Raw genomic sequence first — 17,050 nt, 5'->3', positions numbered from 1 at the left:
GGTGCTCTTATGTCTCCCCAGCTAACTCACCGCCTCCTCTTGCTTCTGCACAGGCTCTCCCTGCTCACAATGCGAAGGACCCAGCAACTCTGGACCGTTGGGGTTGGGGTCCTTGGCTTAATTTTCTTGTATGTCCACCTCGTCATTTGGCAGCACCAGCGGAAGCCATCGCGTTGCATCCAGGCCACCTCCCACCACCCACTTGATCTCAGGAACTCCATCAACCTGACGGACGGCACCTTCACCTTCCACCTCGACCTCAGTGTCTACAACGCCCTCTTCCCGCATCTGCAGCGCTACCGATGCAGAGAAGTGATTTCCGAGGAGAGCTGGTGCCAGGGGGCCCAGGGCACACCGCTCCTTCTCTTGGCAGTCAAGTCCCACCCGACGTCAAGCCAGAGGAGGGCCGTCCTGCGCCGCACCTGGGCCCACCGGAGGGAGGTGGGGGGCTTCCAGCTCCAGCCCATTTTCCTGATGGCCACGACCTCCGACGACAGGCATGCCAGCCTGGTGCATCGGGAGAGCCACGAATTCCGGGATGTCTTGATGTGGGACTTTGCAGAGTCGCATCACAACCTGTCCCTCAAGGAACGCTGCTTCCTGCAGTGGCTCCACAACAACTGCCAGACAGCGGCCTACATCTTCAAAGGTAAAACGTGGGCTGGGCGAGCGCATGAACAAGTGCCAGGGGCAGGTGGAGGGAGGAGGACAAAATTAGATTCTGTTCACATGTAAAGGTCAAGCTTCCTAATTTGCACTTTCAATATTGGAAGAATGTTAGAACCAAAACACAGCCTTCCTTCGACATTCGCATCTCTCTGAATTTTGCAATGCAGTCCTCCGCCCAAGTAACATTCACAAAAATACATTTATATGAGGAAAAATTGCTTTGCAAATATGTGCATATTAGGCAAAATTGCATATAAGTGTGCATAGTAGGAGAAATTCAGCAAAAATGTTACAGTACTGAATTTTCATGAGGATCAAGTCAGTCAAGGGGGTTTCAGGGGACAGAATTCTTATGGTTCCAACTTCATTAGCATGTACTTACACCTGTTTCGACTGCCAGAGCTTCCGGCCAAAGGAAGGAAGGCTGCAACATTTATAGAAAAACATCGAGTAAGGGGGATATGATAGAGATGTAAAAAAAAATTATGCATGTTCTGAAGAAAGTCCCTCTCTAATATTACATTTCCACTCTCTCTGGTTGCTAGGGAGCCAAGCACACTCAGTGTGTTTCAGGTTCCATTTAAAAACAAGCAAACCAACCCTGGACGTGCTATTTTAACTCCCTGTGGTTGCTAGGTAACTGGGCATGCACAGATTTCTGTATTTCTGCAAGGCAGACCAACAGAGGACCAAAAATTTGTGTAAACACTCTAGATCAAGAGTTCTGAAACTTTGTCTCCTACTGTACCTAGTCTGAATTGCCAATGGTCTTTGAGGGCAAATGAACTGAATTTAATTTAGTTTCTAAATCACGTGAAGTTGGTTCCCCTCAGTTCAGCACTGGCTAGGCCTCACCTTGAGTACTGAGTTCAGTTCTGGACACCACAGTTTAAGAAGGAAGCTGGAACGGGTTCAGAGGAGGGCAACAAGGATGATCAGCGGACTGGAAACAAAGCCCTATGAGGAGAGACTGAAAGAATGGGCATGTTTAGCCTGGAGAAGAGAAGACTGAGGGGAGATAGGATAACACTCTTCAAGTAGTTGAAAGGTTGCCACACAGAGGACGACCAGGATCTCTTCTTGATCGTCCCAAAGTGCAGGACACAGAATAATGGGCTCAAGTTAGAGAAAGCCAAATTTTGGCTGAACATCAGGAAAAACTTCCTAACTGTTAGAGCCATGCGACAATGGAAGCAATGACCTAGGGAGGCAGTGGGCTCTCCGACACTGGAGGCATTCAAGAGGCAGCTGGACAGCCATCTGTCGGGAATGCTTTGATTTGGATTCCTGCATTGAGCAGGGGGTTGGACTTGATGGCCTTTTAGGCCCCTTCCAACTCTACTATTCTATGGTTCTAGTGTTGGAGGAGAGCTTTGTGGATACCATGGACTGCGAAAAAGAGAAATAATTGGGTGTTAGAACAAATTAAACCAGAACTGTCACTAGAAGCTAAAATGATGAAACTGAGGTTATCATACTTTGGACACATAATGAGAAGACATGATTCACTAGAAAAGACAATAATGCTAGGAAAAACAGAAGGGAGCAGAAATAGAGGAAGGCCAAACCAGAGATGGATTGACTCCATAAAGGAACCCACAGACCTGAACTTACAAGATCTGAACAGATCATGACAGATACTCTTGGAGGTCACTCATTCATAGGGTCGCCATAAGTTGTAGTCAACTTGAAGGCACATAACAACAACAACAATAATCAAGCTTTTAGATATGCCAAATTTGGTACCTGGTATGGCAATTACAAAGAAATGAGTTGGACAAGTTTATTTTGAGTCGATATGACTGAAAGTACAAACCCTTGTTTGAGCATTATTACACCTTGTGCCCAAGTTAGGGGAAAAAGAAAAACCAATAAAGGCACTGTTCATCTGCCAAGAAGCGGGGCTGCTGGTTGCAGTAAATAGCTGTAGGACCCTGGCAGCAGTCTGCTTCCTGTGGCTGTTTGCCCGCAGAACTGAGGAGAGCAGCTGGAAGTTGCTTGTCAACCCACAGGAAATAAAATGAATGAAGGTAATTATATTGTGGGTGTGGAAAGGGGTGTATGAAAAAGTAATGATTGACACACCCTCCTAAAGACATTGAAGCAAAGCATCTGCAGCCACGAGTGGCGTGGAGTGGAGTGGAGATGTATTTTTCTCCACTTTTCGTATTGGCAGCAGATTGGGTTACGGGGGGGAAACTGCATGATAGCTTCTGTTTGCCAGTAACATCATGTGAATGATGCAAATTAAAAGGAGATATGAGCAGCACCCCAAACGAGATGGATTGATTCCATCAAGGAAGCCACAGACCTGAACGTACAAGATCTGAGCAGGGTGGTTCACGACAGATGCTGTTGGAGGTCACTGATTCAGAGGGTTGCTACTTCTGTAGTAATTGAATCTAGAGTGTGTTATTTACTGATAATTAATGTCTCTCTGCCTCCATTGAGGCAAAAATGCCTGGTTAAAGAGAACTGGTTGAGGTTGGAAGAGTATGTTAACAAACTGACAGATTTGCACCCAGAAGCTTCAGTGATTGTGGCAGGTGATCTTAATGCTCAGATTGGTCAGTGATGAAGCCTTGTATAGCCATTTCCATAAGCACCCATCTGAAGTAGAGGAAGCTTATTGATTCCGTAAAGGAAACCACAGACCTGAACTTACAAGATCTGAACAGGGTGGTTCAGGACAGATGCTGTTGGAGGTCGCTGATTCATAGGGTTGCCGTAAGTCGTAATTGACTTGAAGGCACATCACACCAACAAAATGAGCAGCACCAGACACACAGTAAACCCCCATGCAGATGAGCCCTTGGTCAGTTGCCTCCAGTTCATACCCCATCAGTGAACAAGTGAAGTTAGGTTTTTTTGTCCCAATGTGCATCATGTTACACTTGAATCATACTGGCCATTTTAATGCCCATTCACCCCATTTTGAGTGATCATTTCAGAGCTCTGTGCAATCCCTTTTTGTTTCAACCACCTTGAACAATCTGGTACCCTCAGCAAGCTTGGCCACCTCACTGCTGACCCCTGCATCTAGGTCGTTTATGAGCAAGTTAAAAAGCACAGGTCCCACATTCGACATCCCTACAACTCCCATCAGCCCCAGCCAGAATGGCCAGTAGCCAGGAATGATGGGAGCTGTAATTCAACAACGTCTGGAGGGCCAAAGGTTCCCAACATAAGATGACTTCTCCTCTTACCCCAGGACTGCCAAATTTACTGAGGAGTCTTTTATGAGGAAGATTGCTTATGCACCATACATTTAAAGCAGATGGCTTCCTCCAAGGAATCCTGGGAACTGTACTTTCCTCTCAGAGAGCTACAATTCCCAGCACCCTTAACAAACTACAGTTGCTTGGGGGAAGCCATGGGCATTATATGTAGGGGGGTTTAAGCTGCCTTTATCAAAAGCTTTTTGAAAGTCATAAATCCACAGTATCAACTGCATGGCCTCTTGTCTATATATGCTTCTTGATCGTTAGGTGCAATGAAGTGGCCGCCCATCAGGCAGGCAATTTTGGGCATCATCAACACAGCCTTAGTGACTGAATTGATTATGATTGTGTTTGTACTGCCCAGAAAGGGAAGGACTTGATTTTCTGTCTCTCAACTGTAAAGTTACATAAATCTCTGGGACGATCGAGAAGAGATCCCGGCCCTCCTCTATGTGACAACCTTTCATGTACTTGAAGAGTGCTCTCATATCTCCCCTCAGTCTTCTCAGGGCTAAACATGCCCAGGTCTTTCAGTGTCTCCTCACAGGGCTTTGTTTCCAGTCCCAAGGGTAAGCTAAAATGATGAAACTGAGGTTATCATACTTTGGACACATAATGAGAAGACACGATTCATTAGAAAAGATAATAATGCTGGGAAAAACAGAAGGGAGTAGAAAAAGAGGAAGGCCAAACAAGAGATGGATTGATTCCATAAAGGAAGCCAGACCTGAACTTACAAGATCTGAGCAGGGTGGTTCAGGACAGATGCTCTTGGAGGTCGCTGATTCATAGGGTCGCCATAAGTCGTACTCGACTTGGAGGCACATAACAACAACAACAACTGGGGCCAAAATAACTTTCCCCTGCCATGGGTGCATCTTGGCTGGCTGGGGGACAAGGGGGGTTGCTGTCTGCATGCCCCCACCCCGGCCAGGCAGCAACGTGTTTCCAGCCTGCCCTGCGTCACTCACCTCCATCTCGAGGGATGGGAGGGAGGGCAGGAAGGAGCCTGAGGGCAGGCAGCCCCCACTCCCTCTAGCCATGCCATCCAGCAAGTTTGAGTCGCTTGAGGTGACATTTGAATCCAAGCCTTGAGGCAACATTCTGCAAGGGAGTAGACTGAGGAGAAGGGAAAGGAAAAAGGTACTAAGAGATTTTAAATCTTGCATACCGCTGTGAAACAAAACGGTGCGTACATTGTGTGGATGAATAAATCACTCCGGCTGTGTACACATACGTACTTTTAAAGCACATTTCCCAAAGAATCCTGGAAACGAGTTTAGAGCTACAACTCCCAGCACCCCTAACAGACTAAAGTTCCCAGGATTCTTTTGGAGTGGGTGGGAATGTGCTTTCAATGTTTGGGGTGTGTGTGTAAGCCTCAGTATTCAGTAGAAGAACCTGTTAGAACAAGCAGTCAAAAACCTGTGTTGGCTTCCAGGGGACGATGATCTCTTTGTGAATATCCCAGTGCTGACTGCGTACCTCGTACAGACCCCCAACGTCTCCCGCTTCATCCATGGCAACATTCAGTACCATTCTGCCGTCATGAGAGAAGGGAAGTACGCCGTGCCTCACGCCCTCTATCCGTTGGCCAACTACCCCAACTTTGCCTCCGGAGGGGGGTTCATCATACCTGGACCCTTCGTCCCACCCCTCCTCGAGGCAGCTCAGAAACTGCCGGTCTTCCCCCTCGACGACGTGTACCTGGGTCTTTTGACATTGGCGGCTGGACTCTCCCACCAGCATGACAGACGCTTCCGAGTGTGGGGCCCTGTGAAAGATGAACTCCAGGCGTACAAGGAGTCCCTGACTGTTCACGGGATCTCGATGGAGAGGATAGAGGAGGTGTGGCAGGCCCTCTGGGCCCCTGGTGGAGGTGAAGGCCTGGGCAATGGCTGAGGCCCTCCGTGTCACTCTCTCCCACTCCTCACACCCCTCTGCCCTCAGAACTGGACTGTCTTCTCCAGCTGAACACCTGACTCAATCCGGAGCGGGGCAGGGCCAGCACAGCCTTGGTTGCCCCTTTCCTTAAACTCTAGGAAGGATTTGTGTGGAGATTGTCACTGTTGCAGCCTTTTCCCTCCTCCTCAAACAGACCTTCTACTTGAACTGGATAGAATGAAGGCAGAAAAAGCATTTGCCCACCTGGTGCTTTCCAGATGTTTTGGACTACAACTCCCATCATCTCCAGCCAGCACAGTGTGGGAGTTGTAGTCCAAAACATCTGGAGTGCACCAGGTGGGCTGCTGTAAAAGGCTTGCAGTCTCTCGGTGTTGGATGAGTGCACCTCAACGGTATTAAAGTTGCTTAGGAAAAGCCGATGTTTCCATAGGTGTGGAGGAGCACATGTGAGCGCTGAATGTTTGGGGAAGGTAGCTCAAGGGTAGCGCCTCTGCTATGCATGCTGGGATAGCTGCTGAAGGGCCACAGGTTTCCCCATTGCTGGTGGAAGCTTTGGAATCCCCAGTCAGGGAGTTTGGAAGACCTCTCTCTGCCTGAGACCCTGGACAGAGCAGCCTGGAGCAGGCATAAGACACCCTCCTCTGTTCAGACAGGCAGACATTCCAAGCCCAGCTAGACACCTCTAGGTAACCAAAAACTCTGCACAGCTCCTTCAAACTCCACCCCAAGTACCAAAATGGCTTTTGTAGAATTCCATTCCGCTGTGTCCTGAGTTCAAGAGAGGCTGAGCAAACTGCCCAGAGGTAAGGTGAGGTGGGGTGTTGGGAGTGAAGGGATCCTCCCAACCTCAAAGTCCCACTGTCAGGGCTATGGTGAGGAATCATAGAATAGCAGAGTTGGAAGGGGCCCATGAGGCCATCAAGCCCAACCCCCTGCAGGAATCCTGCTTAAAGCATCCCCGACAGGTGGCTGTTCAGCTGTCCAGGCCTCCAGTGTTGGAGAGCCCACCACCTCCCGAGGTTTTTGGTTCCACTGTCGTACTGCTCGGGGGGGTGCATCAGTCACGTGTCACAGTCAACTCCAGAGGAGCGCAGCAGCTCTGTGATGAGCGAAGACAGCGAGAGGCCGAAGGGTGACCGGGAGCTGATGCAACCGCTTGGGACTAAATGCACTTCTGAGTACGGCTGGTGTCACTAACCTGGTGCCCTCCGTTTTGGACTGCAACTCCCATTATCCTTGGCCACTAGCCATGCTGGGTGGGTCTGATGGGAGTTGAAGTCTGCATCTGGAGGGCACCACAATAGCTACAATTGGAGCAGGGAGAGGATTATAATCCCGATTGGATTGTTGCAATGCTGTCTTCGTGGGGCTGCCCTTGAAGACAACTCAGAAACTTCAACTGGTCCAAAATGCAGCAGTCAGATTACTGGTTGGGGTTCACTTTAGATTTCATATAACCTATTTTAAAACAGCTGCATTGGTTGCAAGTTCATTTCTGGACTCAGTTCAAGGCGCTCATGTTAGTGTTTAAAACCCTAATCAATTTAGGTCCCAAATATCTGAAAGACCGCCTCCTTCCCTACAGACACTCTTGGGAGTTGAGATCACCATCCTTGAATGATCCTGTTTTTCAAACAAGAAGCCCTTTTTCACACATGGCTCCATTGAGCTGTGGCAGCTGCTGCAAGATGCCCCTTGAAACAGGCACTGCTGCAAAACATTCCCAGGCCAGATTTTTCTACCGATTGCATGTTGGAGGTAAACCGGGGGGGGGCACATATGAGCTTATCCAGGGTGCCCAGTAAGTGGTCTGTAGGCAGGTAGGTTGGCCAGATGCAAAAAAGGACAGATCTCCTACTCCTTTTAATAATGGTGTAGGAGGGGGGATTTTAGCAGGTGTCATAACCAGGACAAGCTGCACCTGCTGAAATTCCTTCCTCTGCACAACAGTTAAAAGTGCATGAAGTGGAAGCCTGCCCTATTGCCAAATTCATCTCCGATCCAGCAGGGCAAGTCTTGGAACACCATTTGCCAAGCTGGTGCTGGGAGGTTTAGGCTGACTGCTCCTGTCAGCCGAGCTGCCTGGGCCTGATGGGAGTTGACAAAGGTTGTTTTAGGATTTACCAGAGGTCAAGAGCAAGACCTCCCTCCCCTCTTCCTCTCCACTTCCCTTGCCTTGGTGCGGGAGTTTGTGAACAGCTGGTGATTCTTTTAACCAGCTCAGTGGACCATGAAAATGTTTAAACTGACCCAAGATAGACAAGTCTCAAAATGTCTTTTAAATGCTTTATTAGCACACGATTCTAAAATAATCCCACACTGAGAGAAATATTTAATGGTCCCCAAGTCACAAAACCTAAATGCTATAGTTTTAACATCAACAGATAACCAAAGTAATGTTACCTCGCCCACCTTTCATTACTACACCACCTGGGTGATCAAGCCGACTAGAGGAGTTGAAAATGTTCCCGGAATTGAAGGTAAAGATGTTGCTCAGATGTGTGGAGTCGAGTGCATGAGTAAGGAGATCCTGCTTTGCAAAATAATGTAAGGGGTTCTCATACCTTTTGACCCCTAACTTCCAGGGTGTGGGAGTGTTCAAATGTTTTCGACATCCTTCCAAATAAATATTCTTAAAAACACGCTGTGCAGGATGATATTTAGGCTCCAAGGGATGAAAAGGCATGTTAGCAAATCTGCACTAAAGCTGGACCCAAGAGCGGCCATATTTCTCTCCCAAACAAAAATGCACAGTACCTTCCCTGTGGACAGAGCAGTCAAGGTGGAGAGTGTATCTCCCCCCGCCCTGGGACTTCCCTCTTGCTGTTGCTGCTGGCTCCTACAGAAGACCCCAAGACGGTCCAGAGTCATAGAATCAGAATACTAGAGTTGGAAGGGTCCTGTAAGGCCATCAAGTCCAACCCCCTGCTCAATGCATTCATTACAGGGTTGCCCTCACCATCCACAGAGGCCTTGCGCCTGGGAGCAATTTGCTGAGAAGTAACTGCAGCCGTCAAGGCCAATCTATGTCTGGGTGTACAAAAGTGAAATAGCTGCTGTGGTGTAACAGGTGAGCACATAACTCCCTCTCAACAGGTGGCTCCCAATGGGCTTAGATGCAAAAGCAATTGCTTTTAAGGCGGGCTCCCCCCTCTCAATCCCTTTTAGGCAAAGCAGACCTAAAAGCTGGGGAATAAGTGTGGGTGGGAGGATACTGGCTTCTTCCTTAAGGCTTATCCTCTTGAAAACATAATTTGACCAGCAAGTTCTATTTTGCTGGTGGTGAGGCTTCCCTCGAGGGTGGTAAGGCACGTTGCATAAACTCAGGAATATAAGCTGCTGGACAGGCTCAGTCAAAGCAGAGCCCCTTGCAAGCCCTCAGCTCCTGTTCAGGCTGAACTCCATGTAACGCTCCTTGCAACTTTTTCTAAAGAGGCCTTCCCCAAACCGAACGGCCTCCAGGTGGTTTGGTCTACAATGCCCATCAGCCCCTGCATCAGACAGCCATCCTGGCTACATCTGATGGGCACTAAGCCAAAATACCGGGAGTTCTTCTCCTGTGATCTATAGCCTGCCTGAGTGACATACTCTGACTAGTCTTGAGGCACAACTGTTGAGGAAAACGCCCCAAATGTTTTAATTAACTTCCCCCGCTTTACTCCATTGTTCTGCTGGTCCTTTACGAATGTTTCTGTGCAAGCAAAACAAGACTTCCTTGCTGATTGCCCCCAAATGAGTCCGGAAATTTGGCAGAGTAGCAGAGGAAGCTATCCTTCCATTGATAGACGTGCACAGCAATGTTTCGAAATGAGCACATGACGCAGGTCAATGTGACTGAGCGCAGGGCCTGGACTGTGCAGGCTTTGACCCTCCCAGGTGGCACCTCTGCCCTCCACAAAGATGGCTGCCCCCAAGCTCAACAGAAGGAAGAGGAGGGCAGAGATCTTCGCTGGCAGGCAGGTTGAGGGTGCGCAGGAGCCACTTTTGAGGGATGTGATAGGAGGAAAGTGCAGACAGAGGGAGAGAGAAAGTGCATTTGTTGCTGGGGCTTTTCAGTTCCCTGCATATGCAAGATGTGTCTGACAAAGAGGGTAGGCCTCAACTCTCCAGCACTTTGCAAACTGATGCATGTATCAAAAGGAAATGGCTCTGTAGGAAATGATGGTCGTTTAAAATTACTTGTCTTTTTAATTTCATTTTCTCTTTCCATATGCCTTCCAAAGGGAGGTATCTGTTTGGATTTGAAGTTATTTTTTCATAATAGATGCAATTATTCTGTATTTAGTTTTGTGAAATTGCTTCAAGAGGCTTCCGGGGAAGAGATTCATAAATGAACTCAATAATTTAATTTATGAATCGCTTCCTATGAAACATCTCAGAGTGATTTAACAATGCAAACATCAACAATAAAATCATACATAAAATAATTTCATACTCAATAAAGGGCCAGACTAAAAAAAAATAGGCTTGTTGAAAGGCTTGTTGAAAAAGGAAGGTGCTAAAAAAGGTAACAGAGATGGCGCCTGTCTGATATGCAAGTTCTAAGGTAAAGGCCCAAGTCTGATGTGCAGCAGAATGGACCTCCTGATCAGATGGTATCTGCAGGTTGTCCTCTCCTGGGGAGCTCAGTGGTTGATTGGGGTGTGCATGAGTTGATGACTGTGCCTGGCCTTTTACAAAAGAATATGAGGACAGGTCCCTGCCCCCTAGGAGCTTACAACCTATATTTGACCCAGAAAGGAGAGGTAGGCAGGCAGGAAGATAACGACTGCAGTGAGGCTTCATAGAAAAGGTGGGATCTGAAGAAAGGAGAGGTGGTCTCCTGGAGACATTTGGGGAACCAGTTGAAGGCAGACAGGAGGCAAAGGACACAGCAAATAGTGTTTGCTGGCATTGTAAACCTCTTTTGCATTCTTCCAAATGCGGACATGGTGGGTTCTCTTCTTAAGTTTATCAGCACATTTTGCAACTTAAGCTGGACCCATAGATAGGATGTTGGTGTGTGTTTAAGGCCAGCCAAAGAACTCCAGCCCTGAACACAAATGAGTGTTCTCTCTCTGAACTGAGTGCTGGGAAGATGGGTGCCACGTTAACAGGACTGTGTTTGCAGCTCCGTAACTATTGGCCTTTATTACTTTCTCCATTATTTAACATCCTGTGCTGGGCAGGAGATTAAACAAAACGTATTAAAAGACAGAAGGAGTGTTGAAAAACAGGGAGGACAGAATGCTGATAAGACGAGATAAGTGGCTCTGATATAACATGCAACTCCAGCGGTAAAGACAAGCACGGACTGCTATTTATTTATTTATTTAAGATACTTATACCCCACCCTTCTTCCGAGGAACTCAGGGCGGCTCCAATATTATAGCAGTTGGAACTTAGACTCCAATATTATAGCAGTTGGATTCAATGAAGCATCCAGATCACGGTCTTGTCCTCATTTATTGGATGAGTTTCAGTTGGTGCAGCTTGAGGATGTTGACAAGATCCTTGGACTGGTGCGGGCGACCACGTCTGTGCTGGATCCTTGCCCCTCTTGGCTGGTGAAAGCTGGCAGGACCGGAACCGCCGGCTGGGCCAAGGAGGTAATCAATGCCTCTTTGCGAGAGGGAGTGGTCCCTGACTGCCTAAAAGCGGCGGTAGTGAGACCGCTCCTGAAGAAACCCTCCTTGGACCCAGATAACTTGAACAACTATAGACCTGTGGCGAATGTTCCGTTCCTGGGCAAGGTTCTGGAACGGGTGGTGGCTGGCCAGCTCCAGGGGCTCTTGGATGACACTGATTATCTCGATCCGTTTCAATCCGGTTTTCGGCCTGGGTTTGGTACCGAAACAGCCTTGGTCGCCCTGTACGATTACCTTTGTCGGGAGAGGGACAGGGGGAGTGTGACCCTGTTGATTCTCCTTGATCTCTCAGCTGCTTTTGATACCATCGACCATGGTATCCTTCTGGGAAGGCTCACGGAGTTGGGAGTTGGGGGTAGTGCTTGGCACTGGCTCCGCTCCTACTTGGTGGGTCGTCAACAGAAGATAGTGCTTGGGGAACACTGCTCGACACCCTGGACTCTCCATTGTGGAGTCCCACAGGGATCGGTACTGTCCCCCATGCTTTTTAACATCTATATGAAGCCGCTGGGTGCGGTCATCAGGAGTTTTGGAGTGTGTTGTCATCAGTACGCTGATGACACGCAACTTTATTTCTCCTTTTCATCTTCCTCAGGTGAGGCTGTTAACGTACTAAACCGTTGCCTGGCCGCGATAATGGATTGGATGGGAGCTAACAGACTGAAGCTCAATCCAGACAAGACTGAGACGCTGTTAGTGAGTGCCTTCTCTGCCCAGATGGTGGATGTTCACCCTGTTCTGGATGGGGTTACACTCCCCTTGAAAGAACAGGTTCGTAGCTTGGGAGTTCTTTTCGACCCTTCCCTGTCTGTTGAGGCTCAGGTAGCCTCAGTGGCACGGAATGCTTTCTACCATCTTCGATTGGTAGCCCAGCTACGTCCCTATCTGGACAGTGACGACCTCGCCTCAGTCGTTCATGCTCTGGTAACTTCTAGATTGGACTACTGCAATGCGCTCTACGTTGGGCTGCCCTTGAAGACAGTTCGGAAACTACAGTTAGTCCAGAATGCAGCGGCCAGATTGTTGACGCGGACCAGAAGGTCCGCTCATATAACACCTGTTCTGGCCCGTCTGCACTGGCTTCCTTTTTGTTTCCGGGCTAAATTCAAAGTGCTGGTTTTGACCTATAAAGCCTTACACGGCATGGGACCACAATACCTGGTGGAGCGCCTCTCCCAATATGAAACTACCCGTACACTGCGCTCAACATCTAAGGCCCTCCTCCGAGTACCATCCCATCGAGAAGCTCGGAGGGTGGTGACTAGAAATAGGGCCTTTTCGGTTGTGGCCCCCGAACTGTGGAATGGCCTTTCCGATGAGGTGTGCCTGGCGCCGACGCTGCTATCTTTTCGGCGCCAGGTGAAAACCTTTTTATATTCCCAGGCATTTTAATGTGTACTATTAATATTTATTGATGTATTTCGCTGCTGCTTTGATTTTTGTTTATGTTTGTTTGATTTGATTCCATTGTATTATTGTATTTATATATTTTCTGATTGTTTTATTGTTATGTACACCGCCCAGAGAGCCCTCAGGCTTAGGGCGGTATATAAATAAAATAAAATAAAATAAAATAAATAAATTAAAACAATAAACAATCAGAACAACCAATATACACGTTAAAAACAATTAAAAATAGATTAAATCAAAATAGATTAAAACTATAACATTTTCAGTTAAAAGCCCTCCTAAATAAAACAGTCTTCACCTGGGCGCGAAAGGATGATAGCGAGGAAGCCAACCGAACCTCGCTAGGGAGGGAATTCCACAATCTAGGGGCAGCCATCGAAAAGGCCCTATTCTGTGTCTCAGCAAGAAGAACTTGCGAGAAAGATGGAATAGTAAGGAGGGCCTCACCGGATGATCTTAAAATCCGGACAGGTTCATAGAGGGAGACACGGTCTAACAGATAGCCTGGACCTAAGCCGTATAAGGCTTTATAGGTCAAAACCAGCAACTACGCTGTGTTAAGGTCGAGGATTTAAATAGGCGCACACAAAGACTGAGAGTATTTGTTCAATTTGTGCCTAGACCAGGAAATCCACTCTCCCAAGTGTTTAATCTGCTCCATCAAGTATTTTGCTGTGTAAATAAATGGTGTTTGGTAGAAAAGCACACAGAGTTCTGGGGATTCCACCCACCTGTGAAAGCAGGCAGAGAGGTCAGACAAAAGTTGCACAGTTCTTCATAAATAGAGACAAAGAGGTGGAAGTGGAACCCCTTTATGCGCTGAATTTAATCCTAGATTGACCTGTGGATTTTAAATGCAAGATAATTTCAAAGAGGATTTTCCACTATAAACTTGGCACTACAGCTGCCCACAGTGAAACCGTGGTGACCCAGGAGAAAGTAGCCGCCTGAAAAGGATAAGGATAAACAGTTGGATGAATTTTTGCTAAGAGAAGTTACTGAGGGGAAAAGTAAACAAGGAGGAGTCCCGCATTCAGAACAAGATAACTCAGGAGTTCTATCGATGATGATGATAATAATGATAATAATAATAGTAATAATAATAATAATGATAGTCTATATCCCGCCCTTCCTCCCAGCAGGAGCCCAAGGCGGCAAACAGAAATGCTAAAAACACTCTAAAATATCATAAAAAGACCTTAAAATACATTAAAACAAAACAACCATTAAAAACATTTTTAAAAAAGCTTTAAAAACATCTTTTAAAAAAGAGTTAAAAGCATATTATTAAAAAACATATTAAAAGCAATTCCAACACAGATGCAGACTGGGATAGGTCTCAACTTAAAAGGCTTGTTGAAAGAGGAAAGTCTTCAAAAGGCGCCAAAAAGATAGCAATCTACCAAATGAAGGATCACTTTTTCTGTTAATGAAGGACAATAAACACATTAAAACCTTATCTGAGTGCAATAAACCAAGCCCATGAAAGCATGCATCCCAGAGGATTGAGGGCTTACTAGTATCATCCCAATATACAAAGAAAGGAGAAGATCAGACCCTGCAGACTACAGACCCATCAGCCTGTTAAGTATTATCAGTAAACTATATGCTAGCCACTTACATGAGAAGTTATTAAATTGGCTGGAACAAGAAAATGTACTAGAAGACAGGCTGGTTTCAGGCCAGGGTGATCTACTATAGATCAGGCCCTTGTCCTCCAACATCTTGCTGGGAAATATGCATTACCCAAGGAGGGAGCTCTCTATGCAGCTTTCATCGATTTCAAACCAGCTTTTGATTTAATTCAGAGGGGCAGACTATGGGGAAAATTTGTGGATACCAACATTGATAGACGCTTAACACTTATTTGCAAACTATATGAAAATACTCGTCTGCGGATTAGTTGCAATTGTGCTGGCCATTTATCTGACTCTATTCTAACTTTTAATGGAGTTAAACAAAGGTGTATACTTGCTGCCTTCTTGTTTGATTTTTACATCAGCTCCTTAGTTAAAAGCTTAGCGGAAGTTAACTCCCATCCACGGAGATTGGCAAATAGATCCCTGTGAATTCTCCTATATTCTGATGATGCGGTGCATCTTTCCTTGACAAGTATAAGTCTAAGACACCTTTTAAAAGCTTTGGAATCTTATTGCAAAGAGGAATGTCTGGTGATTAATTACGTTAAGTCCAAGGTATTAGTCTTCACTAACTAAGAGGTCAAAGTATAAATGGCAGATTAACAGCTGTCTTCCTGAACAAGTTGCATCTTGCACTTATCTGGGTGTAACCTTCCATGCACTGGGCATTGAGAGCACAATTATAAATGCTATTGGGAATGCTCAGAGGAGTGTAAAGGCTCTGCGTTGCTTTTTCTACACAAGGAGGGGGCAATACTTCAGGGGACACTGTAAACAAGGCTAAATTCCAGTCGGAGAGAAGGGGGAAAAGGAAACTCCACCGACACATACAGGGAGAGAGTCAGCTCAGTCCTTGCTAAAAAGGGCAGCTTCAGCCTTCCTGAAACACAACCACAAGCTCTGTTTCCCTAGGTTAAAGAAAGGTCAGGCTGTTCTAGGTGGGAAAACAACAAACACAAAAGACTTGCCTGGAAGGCGCAGCCCCTTGCTGAGATTAAAAGCAGCCAAAAGCTTAAACAGCCCCACCCCTCCCTCAGGAAGGAAGCCTGTCTTCCTGCCTTCAAAGGAAGGAAGCCTGAGAGAATCCTAAAGAGTTAAGCCCCAGCTGATAGTTGAGCCATCAGCCTCAAGTAACACATCATTGGCTGGCAGCAGTAGCTGGGAGGAACCAGCCACACATATAAAGTCAGAGCACCCTAGCGAGGGAGCCTGCTCCACGAGCTAGAGGGAGCCCCAGCTGACGAAGCGTCAAGGCGAGTTAAGCAGCAGAGCGAGTTCGGCAGCAGGGCAAGGAAGCCAGGGCCCCCCACTCTGCCCGTCTGTTCCCTGACCTCAGCTAAACCGCAGTCTCCAACCCATTGACGTAATAAACCTTAAACAAAACTATGCAGGTAAGAAGCCAGCAGGGGTGTGGGGGCTTTCCAGTGTTTTGCACCGCCTGCAGCATGTACGACTATCTGCCTGTTGGACAGAAGTCGTGGGTGTGCTCTCGGTGCAATGAGCTCCTGGCTCTCCGGGAACGACTTCATTTCCTTGAGGCCAAGGTGGCGGACCTGGAAAAGCTGAGAGAGGCAGAGAGGTGTGTGGAGGAGGCCTTCAGGGACGTTATAGCTGTGTCCCACTCCAACGATGATAGCTCTCCTGCTATCATGGAGAACGATGGTCTCGGGGAAGGAGAGCATCCAGCTGAGGAAGAGGTAAACGATCCCTTAGAAGGGACCCATTCCTTGGGGGATGAGCAGCTATCCTCTCGTGCCGAGGATATATCTCCAGGGGGTGGAGGGATCCTTGTAGTGGGTGATTCGATCATTAGGAACATAGACAGTGGGGTGTGTGATGGGCGTGTAGACCGCAAGGTGTTTTGCCTGCCTGGTGCGAAGGTTGCGGATATCGCCCGTCGTTTAGATAGTTTGGTACACAGTGCTGGGAAGGAGTCAGTGGTCATGGTGCACGTTGGCACCAACAACATGGGGAAATGCAGCCGTGAGGTCCTGGAAGCAAAATTTAGGTTGCTAGGTAGGATGCTGAAAGCCAGGACCTCCAAGGTGGCTTTCTCTGAAATGCTACCGGTTCCACGCGCAGGACCAGCCAGACAGGCCCAGCTTCGCAGTCTCAATGCGTGGATGAGACGATGGTGTCGGGTGGAAGGGTTCGGATTTGTTAGGCACTGGGGAACATTTTGGGACAAGCCGGGCCTGTACAAAAGGGACGGGCTCCACTTGAACCAGAATGGAACCAGACTGCTGGCACTTAAAATTAAAAAGGTAGCAGAGCAGCTTTTAAACTGACTGAGGGGGGAAACCCGACAGGAGCTGAGAAAGGTCCGGTTCGGAATAAACCTCCCCCCTGGGATAAAGACCAAAGAAATGATGAAATTTTAAAAGGGGTAGGCCTAGAAGTAGGCATTGTGAGAGCAGGGGCACAGCATATAAATTCAGAAGAGCAAAATTACCACAGGCCTAACCACAAGTGCCAAAGACACTTGAAGAGAGACACTGCTTACAAGTGCCTGTACGCTAATGCTAGGAGCCTCCGAACCAAGATGGGAGAACTGGAGTGCTTGGTCTTAGAGAAGAGC

General features: G+C 47.4%; 1 protein-coding gene across 1 annotated transcript in view; it reads left to right on the top strand.

Annotated features, from left to right (window-relative positions):
- Positions 1 to 207: 207 nt before the first annotated feature.
- The window catches only part of LOC133366729 (N-acetyllactosaminide beta-1,3-N-acetylglucosaminyltransferase 4-like), a 38,473-nt gene continuing 21,630 nt past the window's right edge, over positions 208 to 17,050 (top strand). Inside the window, exon 1 of the mRNA XM_061590170.1 lies at positions 208 to 649. Coding sequence (XP_061446154.1) covers positions 303 to 649 — 347 coding nt within the window. The 5' untranslated portion in view covers positions 208 to 302. The remainder of the gene's footprint in view (positions 650 to 17,050) is intronic.

Source organism: Rhineura floridana, chromosome 11 (assembly GCF_030035675.1).
Source record: "Rhineura floridana isolate rRhiFlo1 chromosome 11, rRhiFlo1.hap2, whole genome shotgun sequence".
NCBI lineage: Eukaryota > Metazoa > Chordata > Lepidosauria > Squamata > Rhineuridae > Rhineura > Rhineura floridana.
Note: the sequence above shows the minus strand (reverse complement) of the source record. Positions and strands in the feature narration are given on the sequence as shown.